The following is a 16,946-nucleotide window of genomic DNA, read 5'->3' as shown; positions in this document are numbered from 1 at the left end:
CTTAGCACTGTCTCACCTGTATTCCTCAGCAAGACACACAGAAGAAACAAGTGAAATAACAGGTCTGCCATCAAAAAGACCTTTGGTGCATGAGCCATGGGTGAATGGGACTGAAAACTTGGAGGAAAGCAGAGCCAAGTTTATCTCCAGGCAACCAGAGTGCAACAGTTCACAGCCCTCCTGGGCGCTGCCAGATGGACACATATTTTTATGGTGGCTGTTTGATGATAACCTGAACCTAGGCAGCGGTTGAGCCTGGAAGTGAGGCAGTGTACTGGTGTCTTCCACCTGCATCCTCCTTCTTCCCGCTCTCTGAAGATGGTACTCAGCAAAGTACTACAAAAGCAACAGAAAACACCCTACCTGATTGTCCTGCCATGGCTGGCAAGGACCAAAAATGTCAAAAAACCCAACCCCTAGGCCTTCCATGCTCAGGTTTGCTTGTGGAAGATGGTAAGTTTGGGTCAGCACATGCCATCCTCATCTAAAAGAGCATTAGGGTGTGATGTGTGAAGCAGGCTTGGAGGTATTTTAGCATGTCTGCTGTCTTCCTCACTGCTGTAGCACGTCCTGCTGGGCTTTGCCACAAAGTCAGAATCAGCACTGTCGATTTTTGCTTTGTTATGCAAAAGCTTTTTGCATCCTGCTGTTGATGGTTGCTCCAAGATAAATCCGCCCCCCTGCAAAGTTTTGTACTCAACAAGTTTTCAAATATTCATGTAGATTGGAAAGCCAGTCATCAAGATGATGTTTTTAGGCAGGACTTTGTTTTAAATAAACTTACATGCAAATAAATAAAGCCTTCCTGTACTATCTTAATACAAAAAAGCTATTTTGGGTAGCATATAACTTATGCTTAAGACTAAATGAAAATGTAAAGAATGAACAGTGCACAGAGTGGATAATACAGCAATGACGTTTTTCCTGGCAAAAAATATTTCTACTACAGCATCAAAAAGTTATTCATGTTGACAAGCCATGAAATGTTTACATAAGGAGAAAGGGAACAAAGTAGGAATGCTTTAATGCTGTGCCTCATTGGAGCGGCTTTTTCCTTCAGTCTTGTATAACTGTGACAGTTGTGTAAAAGGGAAAAATAAAAAAAAAAAGGGAAAGCACTGGCAGTGCTGGCATGAAAAGACGTTTGTTTCTGCAGCAGTCAACAGCTACACAGCAGCTCTGTGCTCTCTTGCACAAAAGGAACAGGCATGCTGTGCTCTGCGTGGTCACCCTGGGTCAGCCCATAGCAAAAGCCTGACCTTGTCTTGAAGACCCACATGAATAGGTCCTGCTTCAAAGTCTGCTAGGCTGTGAAGATGCAACCTATGCAATTGTTCTTTGGATGACATGCATGGACTCACGGACCAGAGCCCTAAGCCCAGACCACCCCATCAAGGCAGGCTCCTAAGCTAGAGGGAGTCATCCTACAGGTTCACAGACAAGAAGTTCTGCATTTCCTTTTCAATCCAAATATTAGCAATGATCTCATATGCTCATGCAGACAGAGCTGGATTCAGATGATGGTGCTCAGAAATGTTATGGACACCCTTCTCTGGACGGCACTAATGACCTCTGGCACCAGGGCATCCCTGTGACCACAGTGGCTAGGACACCTCTCCAGTCCTTCCAAGCGGTGTCGCTGGGACAGGAGTTGGATTATCTATTTCCATGGCTCAAGCACTGAGGATGCACCCACATCTAGAGTACTGGCTGCCCCTTTCATGGAGACAAGTCACGGAGACAAGATATAAGGAAAAACCATTTCCCCATGAGGACAGACAAGCAGTGGAACAGGTTGCCTGCAGACCTTGTGCAGTCTCTTGTTTTTGGAGGATTTCAAGACCCAACTGGATAAAGCCCTAGGCAACCTAGTCTGACCTCAAGGACAGGGCTTCCTGAGGTTCCCTCTAACCTAAATTATGCTATTAAGCCTTTCTGAAGAAGGGTGGCAGGTACTGAATGAGGACAGGCACTAAATCTCCATAAACATACGAGTTCTGAGACCTATCCACCACTCTGGAGTATGCACAAAAGTCTTGGTCCTGTAGATTTCTCAAGCAACCAATCCCCACTCCCTTGAGCAGCAATTAGCCCCATTAGAGGAGCAAATCTCTGCCAAGAATGCAAAGGCTTAATGGCTTTATAGAAGAGTGACAAAACTGACAGGGCACAAATCAGCTCACCCTCTCCTATGGGACCTGATGGTTGGATGTGTTAAGGAAAACAATCCCTTATTTTCAGTAAAAATGTCAATACTTTGTATTATATTTTGATGAGAATAATTCACTGCAGTACATGAAAAGCTCTTTCCCCCTTATCTCCCTCTGTGCCCTCCCCAGGGAACAAGAAGCCATTATGGTGATGCCTTGAGAGAGGTGATGCCTTGAGAGAGGTGGCCCTTCAGGATACACCCGTGGGCATGATGCTGTGCTCTGTGGACATGGCTAAATTTGTTTCTCATCAAAGCCAACCTGAGCAGGGGAATGAGTAGCTTCACTAACGTCACAACCTGTGCAAGCTCCTACCAGTGCACACAGTGTAGTCCAGGTGGGAGCAAGGATTTTTGCTTTTGAAGGGTCCTGGTTCATTTCCTGCAACTTCTGCCCAAATTTCAGCCTTTATGTAACTGGGAGGTGTCACGGTTCATGTTATCCTGGGTCACAAGTGTCAGAGATGAACTTTCTTGGACCAGATGAAGTGGGTAACTACAGGTGGGGGAGTGTGTTGCAGGTCCCAACTCTGATTGAAAACCCAACAGATACTCACAGGATGTATGCGATGACCCCAATAGACCAGCAGTCCACGGCTTTGCTGTAGGGTTTCTGGGCCAGCACTTCAGGAGCTGAAAACAAAAAGCCAAACAAGCGCACATTACAAGACCAAACATTTGAATGTGGCCAAGAGGTAGGACCCTGAAACTTGAAGCTCCCTGAGACCCTGTGTTGCCCTCTGCATACAGCCCTCACATTTGCAAATATCCTGATGTTCCTGAAGCTCATATTCTGACAAAGAAGGATGACTCCTAAAGTGGAGTGAATTCCCTGTTTTCTGACTCCATGCACAGAAAACAAAACCAAGCACAGAAAAATGTGTGAGAGGCAGAAAGCCATCACCTCTCTGTCAGAGGAACTTTAGGAGACTTGGAGGAAAACGTGGCCAAGCTTTGCACTGGTCCTGAGACAGACATTCACCCTGACAGCCTCGCAGCTCCACCGCATCGCGCCGCCAAACTAGAGATTTCAAGAGGCAACTCGGAAAGTGCAGCGTGTCAGGGAGGAGATAAGTTACGTCTGCAGGAGAGGAAGCAGAGCTGTCACCATAGCTCCCAACAGCTGCCTTCCAAAGCCTGCTGGATGGGGGGGTCAGAGGGAGTCATTTGTCCTTCTGCCTCTGGGAACACAAACACCTCAGAGGGAGAAATGAAAAACAGCAGGAACTGGACACATGCACAAAGGAACTGAGCCTTCTGCCTCTATAGCTTTCAGCCACCATAATCTGAATTTTGCTCAAAGTGAGAGCCTGGGCACTTATTGAAACTCTTTGCACATCTGCTTTCCTTCCTTACACCAGTGAGAGTTAAAAAGGTGCATTTTTTGTTTGTGAGCCTGGAGTATTATGTTTTCCCTGTTGGGACCTTTCAGTGCAAATGCTTAAACCTAAATTTTAAAACCCTGTGACTGTAATCTTTTTTTTTGTGTAAAGAAGCTTTTGCTTTTTTCAAAGCAAAATGTCCACAATAATGCAATAATGCCACACACTGCATGTGGCATTCCTAAAGCAGACTTGCCACACTGGGTTTTAAAATGTACTTCGGAGTTAAAAAGTACTTTGGAGTTCAAATGCTGCAAAAGAATCATGAAGGGGCAAGTTCCAGCAAAAATATTTCTTTGGGCTTACACCTTCCTCTGCCAGGAGTCTTACCAACATCAGTTAGTTACTTGAAGAATCGCGAAAAATTTGTGAAACACATAAATGTATTGAAACTTGAGCCTCACGTTTAGTTGCTACATATGCTTTGGTGTACTGGTAAGGACTCTTCAGAGAGTTATCTTCTTAAGCTAGACAAGTCAACAAAACTAAGGTCAAAACTGCCAGCAAGGAAGGGAACAGGAAGCAATAATGAGAAACAGAAAAGACTTTCTGGTGCTTGGGCATGAGAGTTTATAGAAGGGATTGAAGGGAAGACGGTGCATGAGGCAGATGAGGGCATCCAGCTTGCATTTCCACAAGCAGCAGAATGATGGAAAGGGTCAAGTCACACGAGGGAGAGGAAGGAAGAAAATCCAGGGAAATGTGGGTAAAAATATAGCTGGCAGCCAGATTATGAATAGTCTTGAAGATTGGGATATGCCCTCATCTGCAGCACAGGGTAAATATTACCCCAATCTTCAAGTCATCCAGCATACTGGGACCACTGCATGTATAAGGAATTAAAATGATGGTTCTGTTTGTATATTGTTTTTTCCTAATACACTGTTGTAATGTGTGAGTGCTCCAACACCTATCCTCTATGTGCCAAATGAGGTTTCTTTCCATTGTACCTAGCATGAACAGCTCCTAACTTGGCCCCAGATGCTTGGCAGAAACCTGCACCCCAATTCCCAAGAAGCCCCTGACTCCTTCCAGGACATGGACACACTGCTGTCATCTATGAAGATAAAGCTTAAAATGTTCTTATTAAAACAGGAGGCAGAGCTGTGCAAATATAAAAGGCATCTTCAGCTGGTGCCCAAAAAGTAACTCCTTTCCCAATGGCTGGGTCGGGGTCTGTGTGTCAGGTTGGTGCTAGACAGTCTGGCAGGGATGAATTTGAAGAAGAACTTGGGTTAAAAGAATAAAGCACTCAAGAGCCAGCCTATTTGGCCTGCCACTGCCTCCCAGATCATCTGGCGAGTCTGCAGAGTCTGGCAAATTTACATTTTTCTTGTATAAACCAGTTGTACCTCAAAGCTGCTCAAGACAACCTTCCCAGACAACCCTTGTGTCCCTTAACCCGACTCTTTCTTTCCTGATTCATCAAAACTTGCTTCCACGTTTTCCTCTAAAAAGAATCTTTTTTTAAAAATGTGCACCAAATAGGGTTTGTGAGACTCCGTTTCCTTTTTGTCCCATCCCTTGTGACTAGATCTTGTGGCAAAATATGCTGAAGAAGAGAGCTCATTTTCCCCTGTCCTTAGGTGACTAGATGTCTTCCAACACTCCAGTCCTTGCAAATTCTCAATATTTTATTCACATATCCCTTCTACCTTTGACTGTCTGCTCCTGTTTGCAAGACTGGTAAACATTATACATCTTATATCCCCCAAAGAAAATATTATGCAAATTACTCCTGAGCACCACGGATCCTAGCGAGCTCCTGACATTATACAGATATGCCACATTAACATAACAGAAAACAAATCTGAGACAAGGGGATGTGAATTATAGGAAGATTCTCCCTGTTAAAACATCAAAGCCATGCTGGGGCATTTCTCTCTGTTTTAAAGGAGTGAGAAGCACTGATAACAGGCAGTTGCTGCTGTGGATGGTGGCTGTGAAGCAGGTAAGAAGACCGCAGAATCAAGCCCAAAGCAAATGTGAGGCTCCCCTTTGGTAAACTTTAACAAAGAAAGGCAGGAGGTTTAAGTAATTATTTTAAAGCCAAATGTCCTCTTTTGGTTTTTGTTCCAAAGAATAGACGTGCAACAGGAGCAGAAGAACATAGCTAAGCATCACCTGTCTCTGGTACATGAAAAAGATGGAAACATTTAATGAGCTGAAAAACAAGTCAGAGGAGCTCTCAGAAGTGATGGTAGATCAGTGCCAAGAGGCAAAAGCAGGAGACACAATGAAAAAAATCCAAGAGCTGACAGCATTGAAGGATTAACATAGACAACCGATGAGGCAAAACAGCAATAAGGAGAACATCAAAGCTCCCGTTTCTGGCACCGGGGAAACGCCAGCTGAGCTTCCAATATCGCAACTCCCCAGGGAATCACTGTGGGCTGAATTGCTATGCAGCAGTCATCCAGAGACGGGGAAATCAACGAATCACACAGAATCACAGAATGGCAGGGGTTGGAAGGGACCTCGGGAGATCATTCAGTCCAACCCCCCTGCTAAAGCAGGGTCACCCACAGCAGGTTGCACAGGACATCGTCCAGGCGGGCTTTGAATATCTCCAGAGAAGGAGACACCACAACCCCCCTGGGCAGCCTGTTCCAGTGCTCCGTCACCCTCAGAGTAAAGAAGTTTTTCCTCATATCCAACTGAAACCTCTTCTGCTTCAGTTTGTGCCCATTGCCCCTTGTCCTGTCGCTGGACACCACTGCAGAGTCTGGCTCCATCCTCATGACATCCACCCTTAAGAGGGTGCTGCACATCCAGGAATTGTATTTCAGGCCAAATCAGCATTGCTACCAGCGACATCTGGCAGGTAAAATGTTGGGTAGTGGTCCCAGGGCCTCATCCCACCTGCAGGTGCCTGAAGACGTGCTTCCCAGGGCACTCCACTTCGAAGCCCCAGATGATCTGCTGTTTCACAGTTAGGGTGGGGTTTTTTGTTTAGTAATGTTTTATTTTTAATAAGATAAAAAATTACAAATCTTGTTTCAAATGGAGGTTTTAAGAAAAGGTACAGAAGAGAATTTGGAAACCTTTGAGAGCGCTGTGCTACTACCCCCCGTGAGCACAGCTATGCCAATACACTCCCTAAAAATGCAGCTGCTGGATGGCAAAACCAGCAACCCATGGTCTTGCAAAGAGCTCAAGTGATGGGGATTGCTCTGATGCTTTAAGTCTGTTGAACAAACTGTACAAGTCATGAGGGTGCCTGTTCTTCATACCAGCCTTATACTTAAAAGCAATTCTCCTTCATTCCCATGACGGTGCTACTCCCAGCAGATTTTGCTGTCTCACAAGCACTCAGTCGAATGCTATTGTCTGTGGTTTATACGGGTTCCCACAAGCTGCATGCCAGAAGGAACGAGGCATTTGAACCAAGGGTGATGGTTTTGAAGATCCCCATAGGAGTGACAAATCAGCAGGCTGCTGTAAATGTAGGAGGAATAAAAAGATCTAAATAGGATTAAAGTAACCAGGGACCTGCTTATACTGGGCAGTGACACAGCTCAACTGGCCCAGCAAATTGGCCTAGTGCAAGCCAGTTCATCTGGTAACTATTTTAGTGCCAGTTTCCATCACATAGGCAGGTCCTGCGAGTAAAGAGGGGGAAATGTGAAAGGGCTGCATGGGTACACAACGGCCATGAAAGCTGAGAGGAAAGGTGAGCAAGGGGCAGAGTTCGTAAGGAAAACCAAAGATAGATGGTCCCAGCACCATTGCTTAGGACTCGAAGGTACCACCTCAAGAAGATGGACAGAGAGGAACAGCCCTGCACTATTGAGAAGATGGTTGGATGCATGAAGGGCCAACCCAGCCCCTCTCCTGAAGCCAAAGACAGTGCAAGAGCAGTGTGAGCTCCCCTGCCACCATACAAAGCATCTTCCTCATGGTGCAAACAGGCTAAGAGGCATATGAAGCAGCTTCACCACAAGACCAGAGTCCCTCTTCCACTGACTCCTGGGATTAGAACAACTTCTTTCCTGCTTTCACACAGTCCTCCAATGTTCATCTTGTTCTGGTTGGCCGAGAGTTGACAGTTTGGGGCTGTTTCTGAAGGACAGCAAGGTTTCAGTGCAGCGTTGCTGGCTTCCTGTGCTCCTGTTGTCCCTATTTCATGCTACTCAGTCAGATTTAGATTGCTGTCATGGAAGATAATGCAGCTACGACCACACGCAAGCAAACCCCATTTCAGGATACAGCAATGGAGCTGAGCGATCGCATTGTCACGAGCTTGCGCCTGAGCAAACCCTGGTGAGAGCAGTTCCCATGCTTTATTTTACTTTATTACTCATATTACTGCCTAAACAACTCCTGAGGTTGCTTTTTGCTAATAAGGATATTCCAAAGGCTTACTGAATATTTTCAAGCCTTTGACTCAAAGAATACCAAATAAGTCAAAATTCAACATGGAAATCTATTGCTTACTTAAATGCTTTGGTCTTGTGCAGGGCTAAGAGAAACACATGGCTTTGATATGATCTGAAATTGCTACTGGATTTCTGGCAGAGCTGAAAGGTGTGAAATGACCTTTCATAAAAGCACTACAGAGAATAAAAACAATGAGTAGTGGCAAGGTGTGGAGGTACCAAACATGCATCCAGGGTCCAGTTGGGTTGGGACCTCAGAGAAAGAATTTTAAATCTCAGTAGGATTGAGATACTAGCCAGCCACAAACACAGTTCATAATTCAGCATTTCTGCAAAAGGAGATCAGATTGCCTGAGACAGGCTTTCTAACATTTTTTCCAAACTTTTCAATGCTCATAAGCATCTCGCTAGTCTAAGTCCCATCTGTAGAAGTAACCAAAGCTTTTGAGAGACCAACACTAATGGAAATTCAGTCAGTGAGACCTAATTCCCAGTCTAAATCTCTTTAAAGGAATTTGCTGAGTGACTGGAGTCACCTCCTGGTGAGTGCCCAACTTGACACACCTCAAGACTGACTCATTTTCAGGCAGTTTTGAACACCTCCTTCATCAAAATCAAGTTCTTAGGGTCTCAAGCCGAGCAGCCCATGACAGATTGCTAACGGCTTACACAGATCTTGCCCATAATCACACAGATCACTCAGGATTTTGAAAACACCACTTCTCCATTCTAGAAGATGGAGTGGGATCCATGCAAGCCAGTCCACACACCTAATTTGCAATGAAATGAGCCACACCAGCTGCCTCATCTTACCCAATTCAGGTGCTATCTACAAGTTGGGTGTCTAGCCCCACCTCATCACCTAGACTCCTTCCATAAGAAATGGAGAGAGATAAGCGTCCTAAGGGGATAAGAAAACCAAAGATCTTTTCATTAGAAGAGGTTGCATTATCAGATCCCCTCTTCAGTAAGTAAACATTTAGATTTGCATCTTAACAAAAGTGCCTCAACTAAGTCTAATTGGTTTAAATGATCCTGTCTAATTGGGTTAAATGACCCTGTCATCTTTTCACCACAGGACCAAAATCTCTGACAAGACTCCAGAAAGAATGAGATCTTCTGAACTGTTGACAGTAATTTAATCTGTAAGGCAGAGCCTTAAAATCATATATGCTAATGCACTACTGGTTATGCACATTTTAGATATACTCTAATTTGATAAGTGATACTTTGATTTTCAGAAAGAACACTGATATTTATTAATGAGATTAATTATAATTACACTCTCACTTATTTGATTAATTTTGAAACCACATAAACAGGATTTAGTGTCTCGGGTACCACTGTTCTTTGGGACTGAAACTAAGAAAAATTGAGCTGAAAAATTGAGCTAAAAAATTGAAACACAGGGAGTTGAAATATCCTAATCGGGGAAATTAGATAGAAATGACAGAGGCCCTTCCACACTTGAAAATGCTTGCAAAGAGCAGCAGACCTGAGTTCAGATCAGCTCTGCTACCGAGTCAGAAGCTTGTCCAGCGCTTTGCGCAGCAGGATCCAACTGGATCCATTTCTGGAGGTAAAGAAGTATAAATTGTAGCAGACGGTAATGACTTCTTCTTCTACTGAGCCCTGGTTCGTTTGGCATGTGATAGGTGCCTAACTTTTTTTCCAAGAATTAAAAAGCAAAGTGGTTAAACTGACAAAAATAACTCATTCCTTATAATATCTACTGTTCTACTTATCGTTAAAGAAAAGCGCCAAGAGTTGTGTTGTAAGTGATGGATCTCTGAGTGTTACTTCAATACTAGGTAAAATCGATGGAAAAAAAACCCAGAAAGAGTTATCAGAGAGGACACTTCATGGGCCAGCACTGTGGCCTGTGTCTGCCTCAGACCAGATGAAGACAACGTGACCATGTTGTGCCATTAGGAGGAAGGACTCCTGCATTTATTTGAGGGCATTAGGTGGGTGCTGCTAATTGGAAGGGCGCTGGAAGACATGAAAGCTTTTGGATGTGGACAAATTGCAGACCATGTATGCAGAAGCCATGGCACCAGGTAGAACACTCCTGAAGGCCTGTTTGTGGGCATCACCACAGTGACTGACAATAAACATTTTCTGTGCTTGGAAAATGTTGTCTGGGCAACCAATTATATTAAAAAAAAAAAAAAGCAGCACTAAAGAGGAGCAGTCTCCTGTGCAAAAAAAACCAAACCCCAAATATTTAAAGAGGTTTTTCTTTGTGCAGAGAGGGGAAAAACTCCTGTCAGCACTTCAGAAATAAGTGGCTGTGACCTCTTGAACCATGATGAGTAAATCCTGCATTCAGTAAGGTAACAAGGGGCCTGGAGGCACTTGTGTAGTTATCAGGGCCCAGACCACGAGTAATGAGAGCTCTCAAACATCTCTCAAAGCACTACAATTCCTGTCACATGCTCTGAGAGCTTCCTCTCCAAAATAGCAAGTTTTCTGATGTAAATGGCTATGCTGAGAGGCTGTATGAGACCACTCCGTGCCCAACCGGAGCCGCACTCCCTCATTTCCATCGGCACTTCAGCAAACATCATCTGAGCTTCCCTCCGTCTCGCAGACTTATTCTAGTCAGTGCCCATTTCAGAACAAAATAAAACATGTTAATTAAGGACAGAAAGGCTGACAGCAAAAATTATGAAAATTGCTGTCTCAGCTCAATTCCTGCTAGTGCTTTGGAAGATTTCCAGTCTGGTGTGATTACACAAGTCAGCTATTCAGGCTGTAGAGTGCATCCTGACTCATCTGCCTTAAAATAAATAAAAAAAAAGATGGGCTGATGCCTTCACGATGGGGAACTGAAGAAATCTGGTTTTTTCCTGATGTTATCAGGAGAGAGTGTGCCTGTGCAGTGGGAAGATAATGCCTGGAAAAGGTGTTCCTGGGACAAATCTGGATTACTGTGTCACAACCACATCATCTGTTTGAGTTCTCTTACCAGGGTATCACCAGAGTTACAAAAACAGGCGAGGTGGCAGCTGCAAAGCAAAAGGAGCCTCTCTGCCTGCTGGAAAACATCAGGTCTTTCCTACTGGAAAGATGTGAGACAAATCTATCCCTGGGGAAGCCACTGTCACTTCAGTTTCATGGATTTCATGGATACCCCAGAGATTAATTTTACCATCTCAGCTGACTAGCTAGGTATCGTAGGAGACACAGGCTTGCTGGGTCTGTCTCATGCATGACGTGAGGCTTTTAAACAGTGTTTGTTCAAACAGACCCTGCCATCACCTGCCATAGAATTCTGACATTCAGTTACTTTAACTTTTTTAAAAGGATGCTGGTAAACACCCTGCTACTCAGTAGCCTGGTGCCATCACTACTGAATGGACAAAAGAGCAAAGAATAAATGATAGGGAACAATTTGATACCACCCAGGAAGGCCCAAGGATCTAAAGAGATACAATTTCTAATACAATCTAAATTTTGTGTACTGACTTCTAGGAGTCAGTAACTTGGTGTAACAGAGAATGACTGAACGTGTCTGAATAAATGCAGCTATTTCATTTTACTGCCTTCTATCAGGGGAATCTAGCAAATGCTATCCTTTATGATTAAAATAATGTTACAGTAGGTAAAGCTTCTTGGTTTTATAAGTGCTTTCAGAATCAATGCATTTGAGGATATTCTTCACGTGCTCCTAATTTAGTTACAAGCAGCGTCTTTGAGAAAACTCATTTTGCAAAGGCTTAAAATCATGAAAGCGAATCCCACAAACCCCGAGCTGGATTGCAGGATGCAGACCCGAGGGAGAGGAACACACAAGGCAGAGCACCAGCAACTTCTGAAATCTCTGTTTCTAACAAACACCTGTAAGATCTCAGGTCAAGTATTCTCCTCTTTTCCTATGTGTCTGTATTGCGGCTGAGAAGAGCGGACAGGTGGTATAACCAAACCTCTTACCAACATAGCCAGGAGTCCCGCAGGCTGTGGACATCACATCTCCTTTACCCTCCATCTTTGACAATCCAAAGTCACTGATCATGATTTTAGACTCTTCATCCTGGCTGTAGTAAAGCAGGTTCTCGGGCTAGAAAGGAGAACAAGCAAAGTGGGCTTTGAATATGTAAGTCCAGTAACAACATCTGTTGGCTGATGCCTTGCATTTAACACAAGCCTTAGCTACATCATACACTAATATAGTTTGCTTCCCCTAAATCCTAAAGACTTGCTCCTACAACGTATATGGAGAACCTCTCCGGAGTTCTCTATGGTGACTAATGGAAGAAGCTGACACCTTGAGCTTTGAGCAATTTTCCTGGGGTAATGAACTTCTCCTTTGGCACCTCAAATAACAACTAAGGCTCGTCCTTTACTTGTGATGTATGTCCAGCATGCCATCACTTCAGAGTGATAAAACAGAAGGATTCATTTGAAGGCAGGTAAATATGGTAAATCCAGGTAGTGTAATGAAAATTTTTTATAAAGCATTTAAAAGAAGAAAAAGGAAAACAGTACTTATTAGAGAATTTTTGTATCTATCTTCTCCACTGGAAATAAACTGTTGTGAGACAGGAAATGCCTTTACAGTTAACAGAGTTGCAGCAAGGATGTTTTAGCTAGAGCTAAATTAGGAAAAAATGCCACAGCTCTAAGCACAGCAACTTGTTTACGCGGAGAGAAACCAAGAGTCACTCCACAAAGTCCCGTGACCTTACATTGACATCAGGTGGGTTGGAGAGCCCAACCAAACTCCATCCGCTACAGCATAGTCCAACATCCGTATGTTTTAAATGTGCCACTGCTGCACAGCAAAGCTCTCGCTAGGTGCTCTTCCCCTGCTTAGTACCTGGGCTCGCAAAAAGGTCCAGCATCTGCTGGCACTATGACAGCCTGGTGGTAACGGGGCGCCTTTGCACCACCTGGACCTTGGGGTCTACATCTATAAAAGTGATGGATACCCAGTGTTTCAACATAACCCTGGTGTAGAGTTTTGCCCAGAAGCTGGTACAAACGCCCACCTGCATGCAACGCATTTTGTCTATCGGCCCCTCTGTGTGCTCCAGCAAATGGTGAGAAGCAGCGGAGGCCACACAACATCATCAAACTCCTTGGGACGCATCCAAGCTTGGGTTTGTAAGGAGGAGCAGTTGCACTGCAGCAAGACCAGCATCTGTCTTCCCTCCTCCATGGCCGTAACCTCCTGCTCTGGGGAAAGTGGGGATGAAGAAGCGCTGGGCATTGACTTTGGCTCCACCCTGCTCTGAGGTTCCCATTCAGCTTCAAGTGGAGGTTAAAGCACTTTCTAGCTGCTCAGCCTCAGCATGAAGCCAGGTAGTGATGGCTTTATCCATGGGACATGATGGCCATGAGACCATTTACAAGCTGCATCCATAGCTGTGAGCCAGTTGGGACTCAGGCAAAAAGGGAAACCATTCCCTTCGTAAAAATCATTATGAAGTTGTACCATTTATGTTGCTTTCTCACAATACCTTGTAAATCCAGTGCTTTAACTGGCCATTATAATGCTGACACTGTTTTTAGGCACTGCGTGAGTCAGATTTATGATATGGTCTGCCCTTGGTTGGAGATATTCCTGTTTTTACAGTGCAGTTCTGACCTGCTGAGGGGGTGGTACAGCCGGTATTAAGGGAAAGACAACTATTTCCCAATGATTTCTGCTAACTCATCTCAGGCCCCCACTTACTCATATTTAGTAAGGCCAAGAAACCCACCCATTTAAAACTTAAACTTGTTTAGAACCTGTTTAAAAGAACTCTGATTCTTCAAGATGGTTAATTCAAAAAGCGTTAACGAGGTGGCTCTGTACCAAGCAGAGCTGCTTGAACCGTTCAGGCCTTTTGTACATCCTGGACTTCCCTGGACTTCATCTGCTGCCATCTCTTGTTATCTGCTGTTGCGTTACTTAGATTAGAGACTTGGAGCACAGATCTGCTTTTGCCAACTACAGCAAGTAGTATTTTGGTATCTGAATAACACATAATTACAATAAATAATTGTTAGAGATGTTTCAAGGGTTGTATTTTTGCAGAGTGGATTCTTTCCCAGATTTTCATTCTGGGGGATCACAATTTGAAACTTGCACTTATCTTGATATTTTGAGATCATAAAAAGCCTTATTATACGCCTATTTTTGCTGTTATGGTATGTTTGTGCTAACAGAAATTCACAGCAGGTGTTCCTCGTGTACCATATTTTATGAGTCGTTTTAACATTATATGGTACTGACAGAGATTGGCAAACAAAAAGAAAGAAGAGCTAGTCTTTGCCCCAAAATACCACTGGAGAGGGTTGGTTTGATCTAAATTCAGCATGTCCTTACATAAACTCTGAAAGTAATTTGCAGATGAATCCACTTCTGAATTACCAGATCTCATATTTTATTATAGGAACTTTTTAATAAGATTAATCTGTTTTAAAGTGAGAGCTACAGCCTTCTTTTAAATTATAAAGATGGAGAATATTAAGAGTTTGTACAATTGACTTAAGAGGACTCAGACCTCCCTCCAAAACCTCCGGTTGCAGAAAGAAGCCTGAAGTTATTCCCTACAAATTGAACTTGAGAGAAAGCTGATCATGCCAAACAATGTTTCCATACTGAAATGTGGTGGAACTCTAATAAATACGGGAATAATTCTGTGTACTTCAGCACAAGAGCAGGAAATTAACGGGAACTGAGGCTAACACGTGAAGACTGTAGAAGATGGAAGAGTAACCAGTTCCTCCTTACAGAAAACCTGCTATTTGGGACCGTTAGGACTAAACTGCACAACACTGAGGGAATATTATTTGCGGACATCAGTGTATATTTTCCTTCAGTGGATTCCAGGTTTTGCCTTAAAAATGTGCTAAACCAATAACTTAAAATAATATTTTCTACTATCTATTAATCTACTCTGTTTTTTGAAGCAAAGATCATAGGGTCCTCACTTCTGGCAGAGGTGTCCAGGACTGAGGACAGGCCCTTGCAGCAGTAAGGCCTGGAAAAGCTCACAATCCCAGGGGAACAACCCCTATGAGGCAAAAAGATTCACATCTGGAGTCAGAGTGGCAGAAGGAAAAGACTGTGTTAACGTTTTTGCAAGACGAGGCCATGTCTGCCCATCTTGGGCGCTGCTCTGCCTCGGTCCTGGCAGTTATGCCCCTAACGGGCTCTGTTTTGGCCCCACTGCCTCACGTCTTGGCATAATTATTTTACTCCATGCAACATTTCAGATCAGCACTAATTTTGGAGGAGTTAAAAAGCAAATAAATAGTATCTCTCATTACTACCATTTTTCACTCACCTTAAGGCAAACCAGTGTGGTCAAGCTGCCAGTGCTACAATCTTTGCTAAGAGTACTTGCCAAAAATTGCAGACGTAAAGTTTAGTATTAGACTGTATTAAAAATGCAATTAATTTAAAAATACATTAAATAAAAAATGTATTTAAGAAGTAAAAAAAAAAGGAAAAAAATTCTTCTTTGCGGCTCTTGACTCTGTTCATTAAACCTTTAAATAATATGACCTATCTAGCCAAATTCAACTATCTTTACATGGGGACAATTCAAGGCCACAGCGTCAACCTCCAAGGCAACTTCTGACCGGAGCATACCTCCAAAACACAACCAAGAAGTGTTATCTCATTCACTGAATTCTTAATTTCTGGCAGTAAACGTTGATAGAATTAACTCATTTGGGAACTGAAACCACAGTTTTCTTTTGACATTTGTATCTTTTTTTCTAATGCCTTCTGCTAATTGCTAATTTATTATTTAAGGTACTAAAGATGGGGAGGTTTAGCTGTGTGTTATGAAATCCAAGCCTTCATGCTTATTTTAATGACAGTTTAAGATACAGGAAGGAAACAATACTGAAATAATGTTTTGGGGGTTTTTTTGCCAGAAAAGCTGAGAGGTTTTGATGTGGTAATACAGTACAGCTGAAAGGAAAATTGTCTAAAAATCACATTGGCACAAAATGTTCCTTAGAAGAATCCTTGCTGTTAACAGTGCCTCCAGAAACACTGGTCCAAATAGCACGATAGGAGATCATTCTCCACTTTCCCACCCTATTTTTTGCTACTAATTATTATTAAATAAAAAAAAAATACAGCACAGCAAATCTGAAAGATATTTTATAGCAGTTAACACATCCCAGCTGAGATGAGCTGCCTGCTTTAATGTAATGTTTTGGGCCTTAATGAATGACTCTTCCTCCACATGATATGTGCAAAACTCCCATTGTAGCAGCACTGATTGCAAAGTCCTCATTAAAACCAATTACGATGGGAGGATATGGAGCCTTCAGAGCATCCCTCTTATGGTAAAACCTTATTGAAACAGCCAGTCCCAGGCGAGGCTGGATTTTCACGTGTTAAACTCACATAACTATGCAACTTTCGTTAACACTGCCCAGAGGACTGAGTCCCGCTGCGGTCGTACCTTGAGGTCCCTGTGCACGATGCCCATTCGGTGCAGGTAGTAGACAGCATCCAGGACCTGCCGGATCAGGGTGCTGGCATCCTTCTCAGTGTAGAACCCTTTCTCGACGATGCGGTCAAAAAGCTCTCCCCCAGACACTCTGGAAAACATGGCAGGATGCAGGAGTGTGAGGATATGCTTTGTAATGTCCCTTCTACCTTGCTCAAGGATGGCCAAGGCCATGAGCTAGCCACAGGCAGTCCAAGCACATGTCTGTCTGGAGCTCGGGGTCTTCCCAAGCATTTGGGTTTGATTTCTTCATAATCCAAGGACTGGCCTCAGAGGCCAGAAGAGTAGCAAGGGGCAAAGAAAAGAAGTAACAGAACTAAACCAGAAACAGTCATGGTATAATGGACAATAAATTCCATCACACAGCAGAGAGTGGCCAAAGACTCATTAGCAATTGCAGAGGGAAACCACAACTCTACCCCAGCAAAAGCCAGGGCAAGCAGACACCAGCTCCCATGCTGTCCCATCCTAGTGAACTTTGTATAGGTGAACTGGGTCTGCCTTTCCTGCT

General features: G+C 43.6%; 1 protein-coding gene across 1 annotated transcript in view; it reads right to left on the bottom strand.

The window, feature by feature from the left end:
• The window catches only part of CAMK1D (calcium/calmodulin dependent protein kinase ID), a 95,829-nt gene that overhangs the window by 31,584 nt on the left and 47,299 nt on the right, over window positions 1-16,946 (bottom strand). Inside the window, exons 2-4 of the mRNA XM_035889174.1 lie at window positions 16,388-16,526; window positions 11,907-12,033; window positions 2,767-2,842 (exon numbers count right to left, since the gene is read on the bottom strand). Coding sequence (XP_035745067.1) covers window positions 2,767-2,842; window positions 11,907-12,033; window positions 16,388-16,526 — 342 coding nt within the window. The remainder of the gene's footprint in view (window positions 1-2,766; window positions 2,843-11,906; window positions 12,034-16,387; window positions 16,527-16,946) is intronic.

Source organism: Egretta garzetta, unplaced genomic scaffold, assembly GCF_000687185.1.
Source record: "Egretta garzetta isolate BGI_Z169 unplaced genomic scaffold, ASM68718v1 scaffold291, whole genome shotgun sequence".
Lineage (NCBI taxonomy): Eukaryota > Metazoa > Chordata > Aves > Pelecaniformes > Ardeidae > Egretta > Egretta garzetta.
The sequence above is the reverse complement of the archived record's forward strand: the minus strand, read 5'-3'. Positions and strand labels throughout refer to the sequence as shown.